An 18,121-nucleotide genomic window follows, 5' to 3' on the forward strand; every position below is an offset into this window, starting at 1 on the left:
TAAAAGAAGCAATAAAGGTATCAAAAAATAGAAACTCAATCCGATTAGATGGCATAAATACAATGCTTTGGAAATAAGGTGGAGAATATTTAAATCACAGATTCTTAAAATTAATAACTGTTGGAGGAAATGTGAGGTTCCATCAGATTGGTTAAAAGCTAAGGTTATATTTATATTTAAGAAAGGAGACAGAGATGATTGAAGAAATTACAGAGGAATGAGTTTATTAAATACAGGTTACAAAATTTACAATAAAATCCTGAATAAAAGAATTAGAAATATTGCAAACAATCTACTCTCAGAAGAACAAAATGGTTTCAGATGTGGAAGATCATGTATAGACAATATTTATGTGATAAAACAAATTTTTGAAAAAAAGATGAGAATTTAAATTAGAAACTCATGTGGCCTTTATGGATTATGCAAAAACTTTTGATAAAATACATAGAGAAAAACTATGGGATATAATAAAAAAAACAAGAATATTTCATTTACATTTACAATTACATTTACAAGTTCTACAAAGTTTATATAAAGATACAAAAATACAGTTACGTTACAGTGAGTAATAAATTAACAGAAGAGATTTAAATAAATCAGAATGTAAGTCAAGGATAGAGCTTATCTTCAACTGTATTCAATACATATATATTGACCAAATTATTAAAATATGGAAAACACAACAAAACAAGGTATCCAATTAACCAGTTATCAATACAATGCTGTATGCAGATGATATCGATTACATTACAAGACAAAGAAAATGACCTTCAAAAATCAGTTGATGAATTAAACAAAATAAGCCAACAATACAATTTAAAAATTTTAGAAAGAAAACAAAAGTCATGGCATTTAAAAGTCGTGATCATGTTAGATCAAAAATAGTTATAGAAAATAAAATAATACAACTGATAACACACAGTTTCATTATTTATGATGCATAATAACATATCTAAAAGCTAAAGATATATATGAAAAAAAATAAAGAAATTTCAAAAAAAATCTGTGGAACAATTAAAAGGGCACAATAAAAAAACAAGATGAGAAACTCAACAAAAATTTTACAAAGTAATGGCCACTCCCACTCTGTTATATGATTCAGAAACATGGACATTTAAAAAGAAAGATGAAAATAAAATACAAACTGCAGAGATGAGATTTTTAAGAACAATTAAAGGACGTACAAAATTGGACCATACAAGAAATGAAGACATCAGAAAAGAACTAGATATTTATAACATAAATGAAAAGATCAAGGAATATCGACAGAAATGGAAAGAACATCTATTTAGGATGGAAAGATTTAGCTATCAAAAGAGGTGGAGAAATGCAGACCAATGGAGGAAGAGAGAGAGAGGGGGGGGGGGACACCAGCGACAAGATGAAAAGACCAGTGAAGACAGAACAGGCAAATGCCTAATCCTTGAAAAGAAGAAGACGATGATGATGAAAGACTGTGGGGATCTAAAATGAGCCTCCAATGATGAGTCATATGATTCCAATGAGGTCCTGAATAAATATACAATCACATGTATACCAAAGTAAAAATTAAATTTACTGTTAAGAATACTCTACAGGTCTCATTATACAAAAAAATCAACAACTGCAACCAATAAAAAGGAATTTCAACAGGAGTGAGGGATACTGATGAAAGAAAGTTATGGAATGAATTACCAGGGGTGGTTGTGACTGCTTTCTCAGTTAACGAGTTTAGTGAGATAAGTTTTTTTGACTTGGTTACAAAGTTAATTACACTTGCCAAGAAATTCAATTTTTGTTGAATGCTTTCCAAGCATAAGCAAATGAAGTTTTCATGTGAAGTAGCGCCACAACTAGGCTACTTGCGTATAGAAGATGTGACTTCGCATCAGTTGCTTTTGTATCCTATAATGCACAGCACACTTGCTTTCTGGCACCCACTGACTCAATAAAGATTGAAACTAGTCTGGGTAGTGACTCTTCCATATTGCATAGCATTATGCACACCCAAAAGGAAATGTGCTTTGCATTATGGGATGCTAAAGCAATTGATCTAATGTCATCAGCTTCTATATAATATTCTGCTTATTATTAACACCAGACCTCCATCGAGTCAAAAGACATTTCATGGGAAAAAAAACACAATTACAAACAAAGCCCATCAAACCATGTTTTGATGAGCTTTGTGTGTAATATAACAATTTATAATAACATCCTCTGATAAGATGATCAAATCCAAAACTCTCAATCCTCATGTGCCATATGTTATATATTGGCAGAGGTAGTTGTCCCTCAAAAACTCAAGGAAGTCATATACTTTATTTCCGGTTGCTATCTCATCATTCCAGTCTATATTGCAATAATTAAAATTGCTCATAATCAGCTTTTCCCGTTTGCTTGATTAATTTGCTTACACATTTCTTGGTCTTTCCCTACAGAGGTCTACAGAAACATCAAAGTATTTCATTCTATTCACCTCAATTCTCACACCATACTGCCTCAAAACCACTACCACTATTTCCCCGTTGCATCTTTACCTTGTATGGACATAACTCTTTTGCTATTGTCAACAGTGCTCCAACTCGTGTTTTACCCTTTCTGTCTTCACGAAATAGATCATACTCTTCCATCTCAGGACTTCATCCTCGTTTAACTATGTCTCACTTATTCCAACAATTTTTGGGTAAACAAACTCAGTCAATACAACCATTTCATTTCCTTTGTTTCTGATATGTCTAGCATTCGTATACAAACATAACAGCACATCCTTGGATCTACAACAAGTTTCACTGATATCACTTTTTACATGTGACTTATCTATACTTTACTTGAGCCATTTCTTTTTCTCCTTACTTATCTCTAAATCCAAGTGTTTTCCCCTACATTTTTCATGCAGGTTCCCTGTGTCCACCCTGAGTCTCCCTTTTGTTTTGTACACTTGTTCGCTCATTCTCTATACTCATGCTACCCACATCTTCATTCATAAGAAAATATTTTATCTCTTCTTCCTTTCTTACTCTCTGGCTCTTTGACATCCCTTCTTACTTGCTCAGATTCATTCTCTGCACTCATTCTTCTCCCTTCCAGCAGGAGTCTTTCCAAATGACTCGCACCAAAACCATTCAAATGCAGTCCATTACTCTTATACAGTTCAATTCTTCATTTAAACTCATTCCCACATTAATAAACTGCACTCCTTTCTCTTCACACATTTCTGCTAACATACCATTCATAATTCTTGCTCTCTGCAAAATCTCATTATTATTATTATTATTATTATTATTATTATTATTATCTCAAGACCCTATGGAGTCAAAGACTCATGTAAATTTTCTGTGGACACCACACCCTTGTGCAAGGCATTCCAATCATTTACAACTCTGCATGCAAAAAAAAAATTGACGGTTAAATTGCACTCTGTTTTTCAATGTCATAATTACTCACTGTTTCATTAATTTCAATCTGTTTTTTAACATTGTATAAATTATCGCCTGCTTTATCATCAATTGAACTTTTCTAGTTGCTAACATTTCCACACACACTCTCTGAACATTTGCATAATCTTCAACTACAGTGTCAGTTACAACACTATGTTCTCTACTCATATTAAAACTATTTAAACTCCTATTTAAGCAAGCCACATGGTCCAACAGAATATTGCATTTCCTACATATCCACACTTGTTCTTTTTTCTTATTCAGCCTCTCTACAAAAATATCTGTGACATCTTGCCATGCATACATATTACATGCATGGCATTGTACCATTTTTGAGAAATCAAAGTTGATATAGGAGGTGGCCAGCCAGGCTGGCGCTACGAAGGCACCAGCCTGGCTGGCTGAGTGATTAGCGTATCTGCTCTCCAGCCAAAAGGCTGAAGGTCCGAATCCTACCATGGGCATGGATGTTTGTGATTGTCTTTGGAAATACTAGTGGTGGTGGTCAGCGGTAGATGGCATTGGTGTAGTTGAGGTCAGTTGGTAGATTGAGTGGCGGAGGCAGAGTTGTAGAGTAGGTGCCCTCCTCGATGAGCCTTTGGACTCCCTGGAGGTGTCTAATAAAATTTTGATTGCCTCCATAGTGCAATTGGAAGAACAATGGTACGTTGCGCCCTTCAATTGGAAAAGGCCTAAGTTCGATTCTCGTCGTGAATGGGAAGAATCTTTATATGAACTTTTTCAATTGAAGGTGAGTTAGCCAATCTTATACAGAGGTAGCAGGGTTTTTCATCTCGCATACAGACAAATCGACCCTTCAGAACAAAAAATACTAGTTGTGGTGATGGTGGTAGTGAGCAGTAGATGGCATTGATGTAGATGACTGGTAGTAGAGGTTCGGTGTAGTGGTGAAGACGGAGAGTTGTACAGTAGGTGTCTTCCTGCGATGAGTCCATGGACTCCTTGGAGGTGTCACGAATGATAATAATAATTTTGCCGGCCTGGTTAGCCGAGTGGTTAGCATATCCGCTCTCCAGCCAAAAGTCTGCGGGTTCGAATCCCGCCAACTGGAGGTGTTACGTAATAATAATATAATGAAGTGCATAAACGTGAGTTTTAAGGGCAGTTATTATATAAACTATTTATAATTATTATTAATTGACACCTCCAGGGAGTCCTAAGACTCACTGAGGGAAGACACCTACTCTACAACTCTCTGTCGCCACCACTCAACCTCATCCACAAACTGCCTCATCTACACCAATGCCATCTACTGTCCACCATCACCACTATTATTTTCACAGACAATCACAAACATTCATGCCCACAGCGGGATTCGAAGCCGCAGCATTTGGGCTGGAGAGCGAATAAGCTAACCACTCAGCCAACAAGGCCGGCAAAATTAATCAAGGTGTTAGACAGGGATGTAGCTTATCTCCAACTCTATTCAATATATATATATATATATATATATATCTACTCTATAATATAAAATGATAAGCCTTTTTTCCTAACGTTTTTGTGTCATGTTTTTTGTCAAGTTATTTGAAACGTTTTGAAACTCAGGGGCTACTCTGAGTGTCGAGTCTTAAAAATTTGAGTCATCAGAATTCAAGGAGGACTGGGGAGTTGGGCGCCAAGGGGGGGAGGAACCCCCTTTCGAGTTTTCAAAATTTGAGTCATCAAATATTGAAATCAGAATTCAAGGAGAACCGGCCTACCAGTCCGGAACTCGGGGGGGGAGGTATCAGCGGGCAGAGCCCCCCCTAGTATATATATATATATATATATATTATTACATAACACCTCCAGGGAGTCCAAAGACTCATCGAGGGGGGACCTGCTTTACAACTCTCTGTTTCCACCACTCCACTAACTGCAACTAACTTCATCATCTACACCAGCGCCATCTACCGCTGACCACCAATATTTTCACAGACAATCACAAACATCCATGACCATGGCAGGATTCGAACCTGCAGCCTTTTGGCTGGAGAGCAGATACGTTAACCACTTGGCCAACCAGGCCGGCAATATATATATATATATATGTAGAAAGACCATGAATTGCTTAGACTTGCACTACGTGCAGGTGCAAACTTGACTTACTTGTCTGTTTGCTCACTTGGGAAATAGGATTAAAAACCAAGTTTATATAAAATTACTTGGTATCTTGAATATATATATTATAAATTATATATAAGTTATTATAAATTATATAAACATTTCTTCCTGAAAGAAAATATATATTTTACAATTTAAAGTATTTTTTATAAATTTTATAAATAAATATTTGTAGTAAACATGGGCAGTATACCTTGCGAACAACATATCCTTTTGGCGCTTCAACTGGTACAACAGAATAATAAGGTAGATTCACGAAAATTGGTGAATTGTCATTTTCATCAAGAATTGTTACCTCCACTAATACGTGAGCAATCTTAGTCTCTGGTAACAATTCACTTCTTACTTCCACAACAAGAATATAAGAAGACTGTAGTTCACGATCAAAAGGCTTACCAGATGTGCGAATTATGCCTGATGTTTTACCAATCTCAAACATGTCAGATGGATTTAGGATACAAAATATTAAATGTTCATTTAACCCTGCTCCTAAAACTGTAATGACAGCAATAGTATGAATCTCTGGAGAATTCTCAACAATAACTGCTTCATATTTTTCTTGACTAAATTTGAATCCACTAATTGCAGACTCTTTCACTCTAATGGCAACTTTACAACTAGTTTCAAATTCTCCATCACTAGCTGAAACAACTAACTGATACTCTTCTCGAAGATCTTCTGGATTATGCACAAAAATAATACCCGAATTTTCATCAATGATAAACTTATCTCCATAATTGCCAGAAACAATATTATATTTAAGGGTTGTGCTTGCAACTGTGTCCGGATCTTTTGCCTTCACACTAATCACCATGACATCTTTATAAGTAGGAAGCAAAACTGTACCACTGTATAAAGAATTCTCAAACTGTGGTGGACAATCATTAACATCAGTCACCTTAATATGCACCAAAGCAGGGAATTCAGCACTACGACGAGGCTTCCCAGCATCACTGACCTGTACATTAAATGTAAAATTTGACAATTTTTCATGATCAAGAGGATAAGTTGTACTAATAGCACCTGGAAAAATAAAAGGGAAAAAAAAAAGCATTTATCAGAAATTGACTAAAATTATATATATTCAAGTTTAAGGTTCGACCATAGATAAAGGAATATGTTTACATATTCCTTTATCTATGAATCAAAGAAATTACAATACAATTACCCAACAGAAAGTTTTATAAAAATATTTTAAGCTAATTACTCAGTTCAATTTAAAAAATGGAAGAAAAAAAATTCATGCATCTTATTTTTCTATTATTATTAAGAGACCACCATTGAGACAGGGACTCATCAAAGGAGGCCATATACTACATGCACCAGCCGTCATACTTGTTCTTGAATTCATTCATACTTCTTACACACACACAACATCCAAGCAATTCATTTCAATCATGCACCACTCTATGAGGTGTGTGCTTGGAAATCACACACACCTCGTAGAGTGGTGTACTTGATTTTGTACTTGTACAAAATCAAGTACACCAATCGAGTACAAATTGTACTTGATTTTTCTATGAGAGAAAAATCTAGATCTCATCCTCTTCTTGACAGTATTCACCCTCAACTTCCAAGGATACCCTAATGTACTTTCCCCACCATAAAATGAAAAATTCCATCTACTGAAATTTTATATAACCATTTCAGAAGTTTATATATAAGTCTCAATCATATCATCCCTCTTTCTTCTGTTTGCTAGTATCTGCAGTCTATAAATTCCCAATCTGCCTTCATTAACAGTATTCCACAATCAGATATTATTTTTAACACTCACTTTTGCACTCTCTTCTGCAGAATCACAATGACAGAGTGCACAACAGTCCAATTGAGGTCTTATCAAGGCCTTGTAAAGAGGCAAAATGACATCCTTATCTTTACATGTCAAAGTTTGTTTCAGCATTGCAATTATCTGTTGAGTTGCATTTGCCATCTTTGCTACATGGCCCTGAACTTTAACTTCATATTCACTAACACTTCAAGATCTCTAGCCTGATCAGTTTCTTCCAGCATAATCCCACCAATATAATACAACAAGGGATATCTAATCATGACAAAGTGCATGACTTTGCATTTACTGACACTGAACTGATATCCATTTTCCCATGCCCACAATTCAAGCCTATTCAAATCATTTTCAAAGTACTGCATATCAGCAGCACTCCTGATTACCCTACCTACCTTTACATCATCAGCATGCAGTTGTATGTCACATGTCAAACCCTTCCCAATGTCATCAATGTACAGAATGAATGATAATGGACCAAGGACTGATACTTGTGGCACACCACTGGTTACCTCAAATCTTGCAGATTCACATACCCCATATACCACTTTTCAATACCTGTCAGTCAGCCATCCTCTTATCCATACCAATAATTTATAATCCAATCCCATATTCTCCCATTTATGCAACCGTTTTTCATGCTGTATTCTATCAAAAGTTTTAGCAAAGTCTAAAAGCATCACGGTGTATCCATTATTTTAAAATGTGAGCAAGTTGCTAAAACATGACCTTCCCTTAGTACACCCATGCTGTTTGTTTGTTGCAAAGTAGAATTCTCTGTCAACCCATTTCTGAATGTGAGCCCTAATCCACTTTTCCAAAATCTTCATCACCACTCCTAAGATATTGATTAGCTGATAGTTGGATACATCAGTCTTTGCACCACCCTTGTGCAATGAGATTACCATACATTCTTTCCACTCCTGGAATCTTACCCATTCTTTGGCTCAAATTATATAGCTTCATTAAAGGAATAGCCAGTTCAGTGGAACATTCTTTTAGCGTCCAAGCTGAAATTACATCAGTCCCTACTGCTGAATTCATATTCAGTTTATGCAATGCTCTAATAACTCCTCCTCATACAGCAGAGTTTCTTCAGTCAGTGAAGATGTAGCAGTGAGCACAATATTGTATACATCAGGTTGATTGCTTTTAGCAAAGTGGGCACTCATTAGTTGAACAACCTATTCTGCATCTGTCACCTTCATGCTGTATTCTATCAAAATTCAGCAGTAGGGACTGATGTAATTTCAGCTTGGACGCTAAAAGAATGTTCCACTGAACTGGCTATTCCTTTAATGAAGCTATATAATTTGAGCCAAAGAATGGGTAAGATTCCAGGAGTGGAAAGAATGTATGGTAATCTCATTGCACAAGGGTGGTGCAAAGACTGATGTATCCAACTATCAGCTAATCAATATCTTAGGAGTGGTGATGAAGATTTTGGAAAAGTGGATTAGGGCTCGCATTCAGAAATGGGTTGACAGAGAATTCTACTTTGCAACAAACAAACAGCATGGGTGTACTAAGGGAAGGTCATGTTTTAGCAACTTGCTCACATTTTAAAATAATGGATACACCGTGATGCTTACCTTACCCATTCTTTGGCTCAAATTATATAGCTTCATTAAAGGAATAGCCAGTTCAGTGGAACATTCTTTTAGCGTCCAAGCTGAAATTACATCAGTCCCTACTGCTGAATTCATATTCAGTTTATGCAATGCTCTAATAACTCCTCCTCATACAGCAGAGTTTCTTCAGTCAGTGAAGATGTAGCAGTGAGCACAATATTGTATACATCAGGTTGATTGCTTTTAGCAAAGTGGGCACTCATTAGTTGAACAACCTATTCTGCATCTGTCACCTTCACACCATCTACATTCAAGTAGAGTTATCCTTTCAAATTCATTCTTTCTTTTACTGTTGAGATGCATTTGCCATCTACAGTATGATTTCTTTGATAGATTTCTTTGTAGTTATCTTTAGCTTGAAGTACCAGTTTCTTTTCATACTCAGACTTAGTTCTCCATACAACAGTTGTGACTCTTCTGGCTTGCTACTTATAATTTTCATAATGGACATCATCCTTATGCATATGGTATTCCTTCCACGTCCTCCTTTTCTTATGAATCTCTGAATGCGATCTTGCTTGATAAGCTTACACATCCATTTGACTTGTACCCTATTTATTTTTTAAACTCTCAGGACATATTTAATATTGCATCATTTAAGTATTTTTTTAAATGCTTCCCAAGTACTGTCGATATCCTTCACATCCAGTTGATCATAATTTCCTGCTTTGTAGTACAGCATGTAACCTTTTCTGAATGGAACATTCATAAACCGAGTCACTTCGTAAATCAGTACTGCTTAATCACTGTCACCAACCAGAGGCAGAATAGTTATGTCTTTAAATGAAATACCCTATGACAAATACCTCTTTGACCTTGAGTTACTTCTCTCACATCCTACTTGAGGGAGTTGTCTCCCAACAGCTCAATAAATTCAGTTTCACTCTCTCATGAGATTTTACTGATACCTAATCAGTGTTACAGACTGACCCACTAGGTCTGTAACAACACCCTGCTATGTATTTGATCTTGTTAGATTCTACTTCACACTAAATGGCTTAATTCACTGCCCCATGAAAAACTGTTACTAGTTTTACAATCACAGGCCTCAACATTACCTGGATTCAAATCATCTGATATCATTAGCAGCACCCCTTCCTTCTTCCATCCTGTCTATCCTTCCTAAAAATACTGTACCCTTTACAATTAATACCAGTTAATATGCCTGATTCTGATAGCCAGGTCTCACTAATGCCTACAATCTGAGGCCCTAACAAATTTATCAAGGCAACAACCTCTACCCCTTTGTTTCTGATGCTCCTATCATTCATGTACAGACATAAAAAAAAAGCTACCTGCATGTTCTTTTGCATACTCTTGTCTGTAGTCTGCATGATGCTGTTGGACAACTCTCAGATTTCTGGTCTTCTCTAGTGCCTTATATATTCAAACATCTATGCCCATGTTTGATAGCTCCAAACTGGACGAACACAGAATCGAAATTGTTCTCTCCTTGTAATCAGTTCCATGATAATGCCTATTCCTGTCATTAACATACATAATATGTTGCTCTTACACACAGATTCTCACCATTTCTTCCATTATAATTTAGTTTCCCTGACTCTGTATGTTAGGTCTCATACCAGTTATTAGTTTTTCAAGATCACCAAACACATTCAAGTGTAGGCATCCCTCTTATACAATACAATCTTCCCTCAAACTCACTCCACAAATCCAAAAACTCGCATCCAACACAGCCTATGCATTGAATCATTTGCCATCATAGCCCTTCTTTGAAATAAATTTAATTCATATTGAGGTAATATATTTACAATTTTTACTTTCTCACTCTTCACTCTCTCACTTCTTCCAACATATCCTCTATCATACTGAACTTATTGCTAGTTAAGTCGTTAGTACCTACTACAATAATGATCTCGTTTACTTTTCTATTTTTGAATTGTATGTGCTATATTTTTAATTTTTGCTCTGAGAATCTTTTACAGTTATAATCTGTTCATCAACAGCATGTTTTATGATAGTCACCATACCAAACAATATCATCTTTAAGATCAACGTTATTACCTGACTTTCATTACTTAGTAACTTACCTGATGCTACTTAATTTTCTTTAATTTTCCTCCCTATGTTCATTCAAACACTGCTTGATTTATCTTTAATTCCCATGTCATCTGTCTAATAATCTACTTGAGCTTCACGATTTTTGAAGTTAAAAGATTTTTAATATCCTCCTCAATATCCCCCTTAGTGGGAAAAACTCTCTTGTTCTCAATTTCACTGTTCTTCTTAGTGCTACATTTCTTGTGCATTTTTGGTGCTATTTTAAACTATATTTAATGCTGCAATATCTTAAGAAAAATATGTTATAAAACACTAAATGCATTAAAACACAAAAATCTACACTAATATACCATAAAATATAGTATATTATTTTCTCTAGAAAATTTTCTAGAGAAAAACACAATAAATAAAAATTCCCACTTTTATAAGAGTGCTAAATTCACTGACCAATCACAATGTAACCTCAAACCCAATCTCATTAATATAAGTCTGTCTGTTATGAACACGAACTTAACATTTGAAACTCAGCTGTTTCTAGGAGCTGGCAGTTTATCCAGTCTACAGACTGTTATGTCTATGAATTCTATGTGTTCTTCAGCAAGTCAATTTTCCTGTTTTCATAACCACAGCTTCTAAAAAAAAAAAGGAAAGGCATCAACCAGATACTTAAAAAACTCATGGCATTTCCATTTAAGAATGACTAATTCACCTTCAACTGAAATGCTTGTAAGATGTAAATGTTTCTCAGCACCTAAACAGGATTTTATCTCTGATCTTTCCAACCAAAAGTCATATGCAATTCTTTTGACTGTACTGAGGCATATTAGAAAGATTTTTATTATTCCAATAGTTTCCATGATCATGCAAGTGATATCCAGATACTTTCTATTTCATCAAATACTTTTGCTTTTTATTATTATTATTATTTGTCACCTCCAGGGAGTCAAAAGACTCATTCGAGGAAGGGCATCTACTCTACAACTCTGTCTCCACCACTCACAACTCCACCAACTGACCGCAACTACACCAACACCATCTATCGCCGACCACCACATAACAACAACAAAATGTTGTTTCACATGTACTATACATCCCAATATACTCTGAAAAAAAAAAGTGTGGATTTAAATAGTGAAAATTAAATATTATTATTATTAACATATGATCTCAATTGAGTCAGAGCTCATCATGGGAGGTACATATTATCGCACACAATGCTTACTATATTATCTTCATATGGATAATACATCCTTGTAATGTGATTACTCAGTAATTGAACTATTACTTCTGTTTCTATCACATCTTCTCTGTTGCAATCATTAGTTATTCCATAATCATTCTTATTACACAGAATAGTGGATATTAAATATCCAATTAGATCAAAGCCGAATATTTATAGAAACAATTAAAGTTTCATAAACTTGAACAGAGCTGATGAAAATGCAATCCTCAGCATCGGAGTTTCCTTAGTTTGCATTATTCACAAGAACACAACTTCTTCCCAAGTCTCTGTTGTCTTTTATTAGTGCATTTGATAAAGGTTTAACTTGCCTGACAGCTGTTTCGAACTGGTTGGTTCTCTTGAGAGACCACTATATAAGTAAATGGTCTTCTCAAAAAACTAGGTGATCCCTCAGATCACTCTAACCTCAATGAATGAGCCAAAAGATTATTTTAATTCATAACTCTCAATCACTCAAGATACTCAGTGGTGGTTCTACTCAGTGACAGGCTCACCTAATCGCTGAGTAGAATCACTCATCTTCCAATGGAAAAGCACCCACCGAAGGCCATGTCAATAGAAGCCATACCATAGAAAAGCATCTAATGAAATGCAGTGAACAGGACCACTTAAGCAGAAACATCCATGAAAGATTAAGAGAGCAAAAACACTCATTCAATACTAAAGAAATCCAATGTCAGAGAAATGTATTTTTCATAAGTGAACTCTCTACCAGTGCATAAAAGTAATTAATGAAGAAAGAGCTATACGGCTTCATTTCAGCAATGTAAATTGCATAAAAATAATGAATATTAAAGATCCAACATTATTTCAAAGCTTGTAAAAAGTTTGTAGAAAATACAAAAGTTTTGTAAATTTGACCAGAGAGCTTATGAGAATGCAATCCTTGACATCAAAACTGCCTTAGCTTGCACTACTTAGAAGAACACGACTGCTGCGTAAGCATCCATATATTTGTCTTCTATTAGTGCATATGATAAAGGTTTTACTGGTGTAACAGCTGTTTTGAACTGGCTAATTCTCAACTCTGATGCTGAGAACTGTATTCTCATAAGCTCTCTGGTCAAATTTATGAAACTTTCATAATTTCTACAGACATACAGCTTTGAAATAAAGTTGCATATTTAATATCCACTATTTCTATGTAATTTACATGGCCAAAATGAAGCCATATATTTCTTACTTAATTAATCATTCTTCTTTTTATTTATCACATAACAAAAAAAAAAAAAAAATCTGATATTTCTTTTAGACTACTTGGTTAATTTCCTCTCAAAATTTCATTTTCTCTCTCTTACAACGCTCATGAACCAGTGAAATTTCTCAACTGGGCTCTTTATTGCTTATGAGTCTTCTAATCATATTTCTCTTGACATTGATTTCCCTCTACATTTTTCTTTTTTTACAGACCCTATTTAATAATGAAACTCATCATTTAACCTCCGCCTGATTATCATTCTGACTGTGGATCTGCAGTTCAAATAGCGTTTCTCTCAAACACTATACTATCCTTTCTGATAGACTTAACATTCTTCATTTTATTTTATTAATGCAGTTACTTATGCCATAGCTGTACTCCAAGCTACCTGCATTCAATTTTCCTCCTGGAAACTCAGGTTTTTCATCCACAAAACAAGAGTTGAATAGCTGGAATTAACAGCAGTAAGAAGTCTTCATTCCATTTGGTCAAGTAAATTATTCTTGACAAGAAATTGTATTCTTGTTTTTCCCATTTACCTAAGTGTGAGCAAATAAAAGTTTTCACAGGAAGTATTTTCATGAATAGGGTATATATATATATATTCATGACACAACAAACTGCTTTAGTATCCCATAATGCAGAGTACACCTTTTACATATGTATACTGCTGTGCATTATGGGAAGTCACTACTCAGACTGGCTTCAACCTTTATTCAGGTCTGATCAGTGGAAGCTAGACTTGTGGAAATGCTGAGAGCTAAAAAAGTGCAGAAGTCACATTTTTCCGACAACAATCTCACATTCAGAGGATGATGATACAACATTTTTTTCTACTTACATATGGAAAATATGTCAAACTGCATGATCACTCTCACCAAGTGGAGGCGGTACAGTCATTGACTGAAATTCTCAGAGGCTGTTACTAGATCTGAAATTCTTGTATCATGAGTCACCTGAAATGTTGCTTAATGTAGTTATCTTTCATTACTTATGATATGGGAATGATAGAAGAGGAGAGAATAGGAACAGTGGAAGAGAGGGAATGAGAGAGTTACAGGAATGATAGAAGAAGAGAGAATAGAAACAGTAGGAGAGAGGGAATGAGAAGAATACGAGAGAGCTCTGGAACCAGGGATAGAAGGATGTAAGAAAGGCAGGTAAGTAGGGGAACACAGAGAGAAAGTGTTAGAGGAGAGAGAATGAAGGATGCATGCATGTGAGCAGTCAAGGAAGAGGGTGATAAGAGGTGTAATATATGGGGACTCAATGATCCATGGTGTGCAAGATAGGATGCGTGAGGGGTGTTTGCCTGGAGGAATGATAGAAAGTGTGGCTATGGCAATTAAGAAGGGTGAAATGGCAGATGAGATGATTGTGATGGTAGGAACAAATGACTTCAGAGGTCATGTAAATTGGGCAGTGAGAGATACGAGATTCTTGCTTGAGGTTGTACGAAAGAAGACGCAGACAGGAAAGATAGTGTGCATGTTGCCTAGGTATGATTGTGATGAGCTGAGCAGAAGAGCAATCATATTAAATAACATAATAGCTAGAATGTGTCAGAAGAGAGGATTGGAATATGTGGATGCTTGGACAGCTTTTGAGGACAGAGACGAATTGTATGCGAGAGACCACTTGCATTTGAATGAGGAAGGATGTAGGCATCTGGAGAAATTGCTGTTCTGAACGAGTCGTTGTAGGGAAACTAGAATGCCCAGGGTAGATGGTAGCAGGGGGTGGCCTCTTGTGGGAATAGTACTTGGGAGAAGGGGGGGGGGAACGACACCAGGTAACGCTGAACCCAGTGGAGTCAAGAGGGGATAATGTTCAGTATAGAAACAGTGGCATTTTTCTGCTTTACACTAATGCCAGGAGTATCCGGAATAAAGGAGAGGAATTGCTGGCATTGATAGTATCAGCCTCACCAAAGACTATTGGAGTCACTGAGATGTGGTTGATGAAGAGGATATAATAACAGGAATAGAAGTAGCAGGGTACAGCATTTTTTGGCAGGATAGGAGGAGAAAGTGTGTACTGCTTATGATAAGTGACGACTTATGTCCTTTAAGAGTGGAGGCTTTGGAAGGCAGTGACAATAATGATTTGAAAGCATATGGTGTGAGGTAGAGGTGGGCAAGACAGGATATTTAGTGGGGTGTTGCTACAAATCAAGAAGCAAAGAGGGTGGGGAACAGATGTTTAGACAGTTGAGCTTGGCAAGTGCAAGAAGAATGATTGTTATGGGATATTTCAACTACAGCAGTATTCAACTACAGCAGTATAAATCGGGGAGAGGAAGATGCATGCAGCAAAAAGGGAATGGAATTTCTAGAATTCTTGAGGGACAAATGTCTTAGGGAACATGTAACAGAGGGAACAAGAGATTAAAGAGTTTTGGATTTCGTTATAGCATCAGAAGAGTTGATAATAACTGAGATGACATCAATCCCACCCACCAGTTGGAGAAAGTGACCATATGGTTTTGGCTTGGAAAATAAATAGACATGCAGGAGTATCAAAGAGATGGGAAAGTATGTGGAATAATAAAGCAGGTGATTATAATAGTCTAAGACATCAACTAGGAGAAGTTTCGTGGAGGAATTGGAAGGCCAGGATATCATTAGTGCTTGGGAAATTGTGAAGGAATATTTGTTGGCAGCAATGGTAAGCTGTATTCCACAAGTGAAGAAGGGGACACAATTTGGAGTAAAGTATATAACAAACAATATTAAACAGGAACTGCATGTAAAAAAGAGGCTATGGAAGAGATATAAGGAGGCAGGTGAAGAGAAGATGCATGAAGAATATAACACACAGACCAGGAGAGTGACTAGTATGGTAAGGAAGGCAAAATTGGAATATGAGAAAAGATTGGCCCTTAGATCCAAGGAAAATCCTAGGGAATTTTTTAGCTATGTGGCCAATAGGAGGAGAAATGATTGTGGAAGAATGACTGATGTAGAGGACATAATGGAATTGTTCAATGAACACTTTATTGGTGTATTTCATCCTGGAGGAGTAAATTTTAATACTACAGGGAATAGGGCAGTTTCGAGATTTAGAGGTGCAGGAGGAGAGCATGTTCCAAATACTGAGTACTCTAAATGACAGTAAAGCTGTGGGACTGGATGGTATTTCACCACAAGTTTTGAGAGAATGTGCTAAAGAACTGACCTAATTTGACCTGGCTTTTCAATGAAAGTCTGCTACAGAAAGGTACTCAGGGAATGGAAGGAAGGTAAGATAGTGCCATTGCATAAGGGTGGTAGCAGACTGAAAGTCTCTAATTATAGGCCAGTTTGTATGTCATTAGCAGTTGTTAAGATCTTGGAGAAATTAGTGCAGGACCATACACAGCATTCGGCAGATGAGGGTAATGTTATCTGTGAGAGTCAACATGGATTTGTGAAATGGTGTTCTTGTTATAGTAATATGCTAGCCTTTAATAATAAAGTTACAATTGCAGTAGATGAGGTAAAGGCTTATACTGCCATTTTCTTGGATTTAGTGAAGGCATTTAACAGGGTACCACATGATAAGCTGATATTTACGTTGCAGCACATGGGTTTGGATGTCAGGTTGGTCAACTGGATTCAGGATTGGCTGTCCAATAGGTATCAGAGAGTTGTGTATGTTGGGGCAGAGGGTTACAAGTGTGGTCCCACAGGACTGAGTACTGGGACCTATATTGTTTAACCTTTATATCAATGACATTGTCAGTGGATTGCAGAGGGATATTCAGTTGTTTGCGGATGATGTGAAGCTGGGAAGGGTTATTAGTAATAGTGCAGATGTGGTAGCCCTGCAAGAGGATTTGAATATAGACATATGGGAAATGATTGGGGGTGTCGGTTTAATACAGTAAAATGTAAGGTCTTGAGGTTTGAGACACATCGATGGGAATGGGACACTGCATACTCTATTCGTGGAGCTATACTGAAGGAGGTGGGTGGGGGACAAGAGATCTGGGGGTTCATGATTGATAGAAATGTGTAATTCAGGGGATATATTCCAAAGATGGTGAAGGTAATATAGAGGATTGCTGCAATAATGAGAAGGATGCTGACCTGCATAGATAAAAGAGTTATCATTCCATCGTATAAGACCCTGATCAAATCACACTTAGACTATTGTTCTCATATTTGGTCCCCAGGATTTGAAGGGGATAAATTAACTGTGGAAAGGGTACAAAGGCAGATAACGAAGATGGTTTCAGAACTGTACAATGTTAGTTTTGAGGCTGAGGGAATGTGGAGTGCAGAGTTTGGTGAATAGAAGAAGAAGGAGGGGTGATATGATTGAGACATTTAAACTGTTGAAAGGTGGTTACAGGGTTGACACTTTGGAGTTCTTTCGCTTGGTTGAACAACGGGAAGAAGTCATGACAAGGGGCCATCCCTGGAATTTATGAAAGGAAACTGTGAGAAAGAGGGTGAGAAGTGGTTTCTTTGCATGGAGGGTGGTTGAACCATGGAATGCATTGCCTGATAGAGTGGTGAGAGCGAGAACGGTCAATGAGTTTAAGGAGTGGTATGATAGACTTTGTGTTTCCTAGGCGAGACCTCCCATGATGAGTCTTTTGACTCCATGGAGTCCTGAATAATAATAATAATAATTATGTAGATTCTCTTTCTGTTGTCTTGCATGCTTTGTACTCCATCAAATCTATATTTGCCTAACGTTTTACCTTACACCTAC

At 36.4% G+C, this 18,121-nt stretch overlaps 1 protein-coding gene across 1 annotated transcript in view; it reads right to left on the bottom strand.

The window, feature by feature from the left end:
• The window catches only part of LOC150104706 (fat-like cadherin-related tumor suppressor homolog), a 573,066-nt gene that overhangs the window by 489,553 nt on the left and 65,392 nt on the right, over window positions 1-18,121 (bottom strand). The window contains exon 5 of the mRNA XM_090395611.1: window positions 5,734-6,563. Coding sequence (XP_090251737.1) covers window positions 5,734-6,563 — 830 coding nt within the window. The remainder of the gene's footprint in view (window positions 1-5,733; window positions 6,564-18,121) is intronic.

The sequence above is a fragment of the Typopeltis vanoorti genome, chromosome 7, assembly GCF_054136105.1.
Source record: "Typopeltis vanoorti isolate ZY-2024b chromosome 7, IOZ_Tvanoo_1.0, whole genome shotgun sequence".
NCBI classification, from domain to species: Eukaryota; Metazoa; Arthropoda; class Arachnida; order Uropygi; family Thelyphonidae; genus Typopeltis; species Typopeltis vanoorti.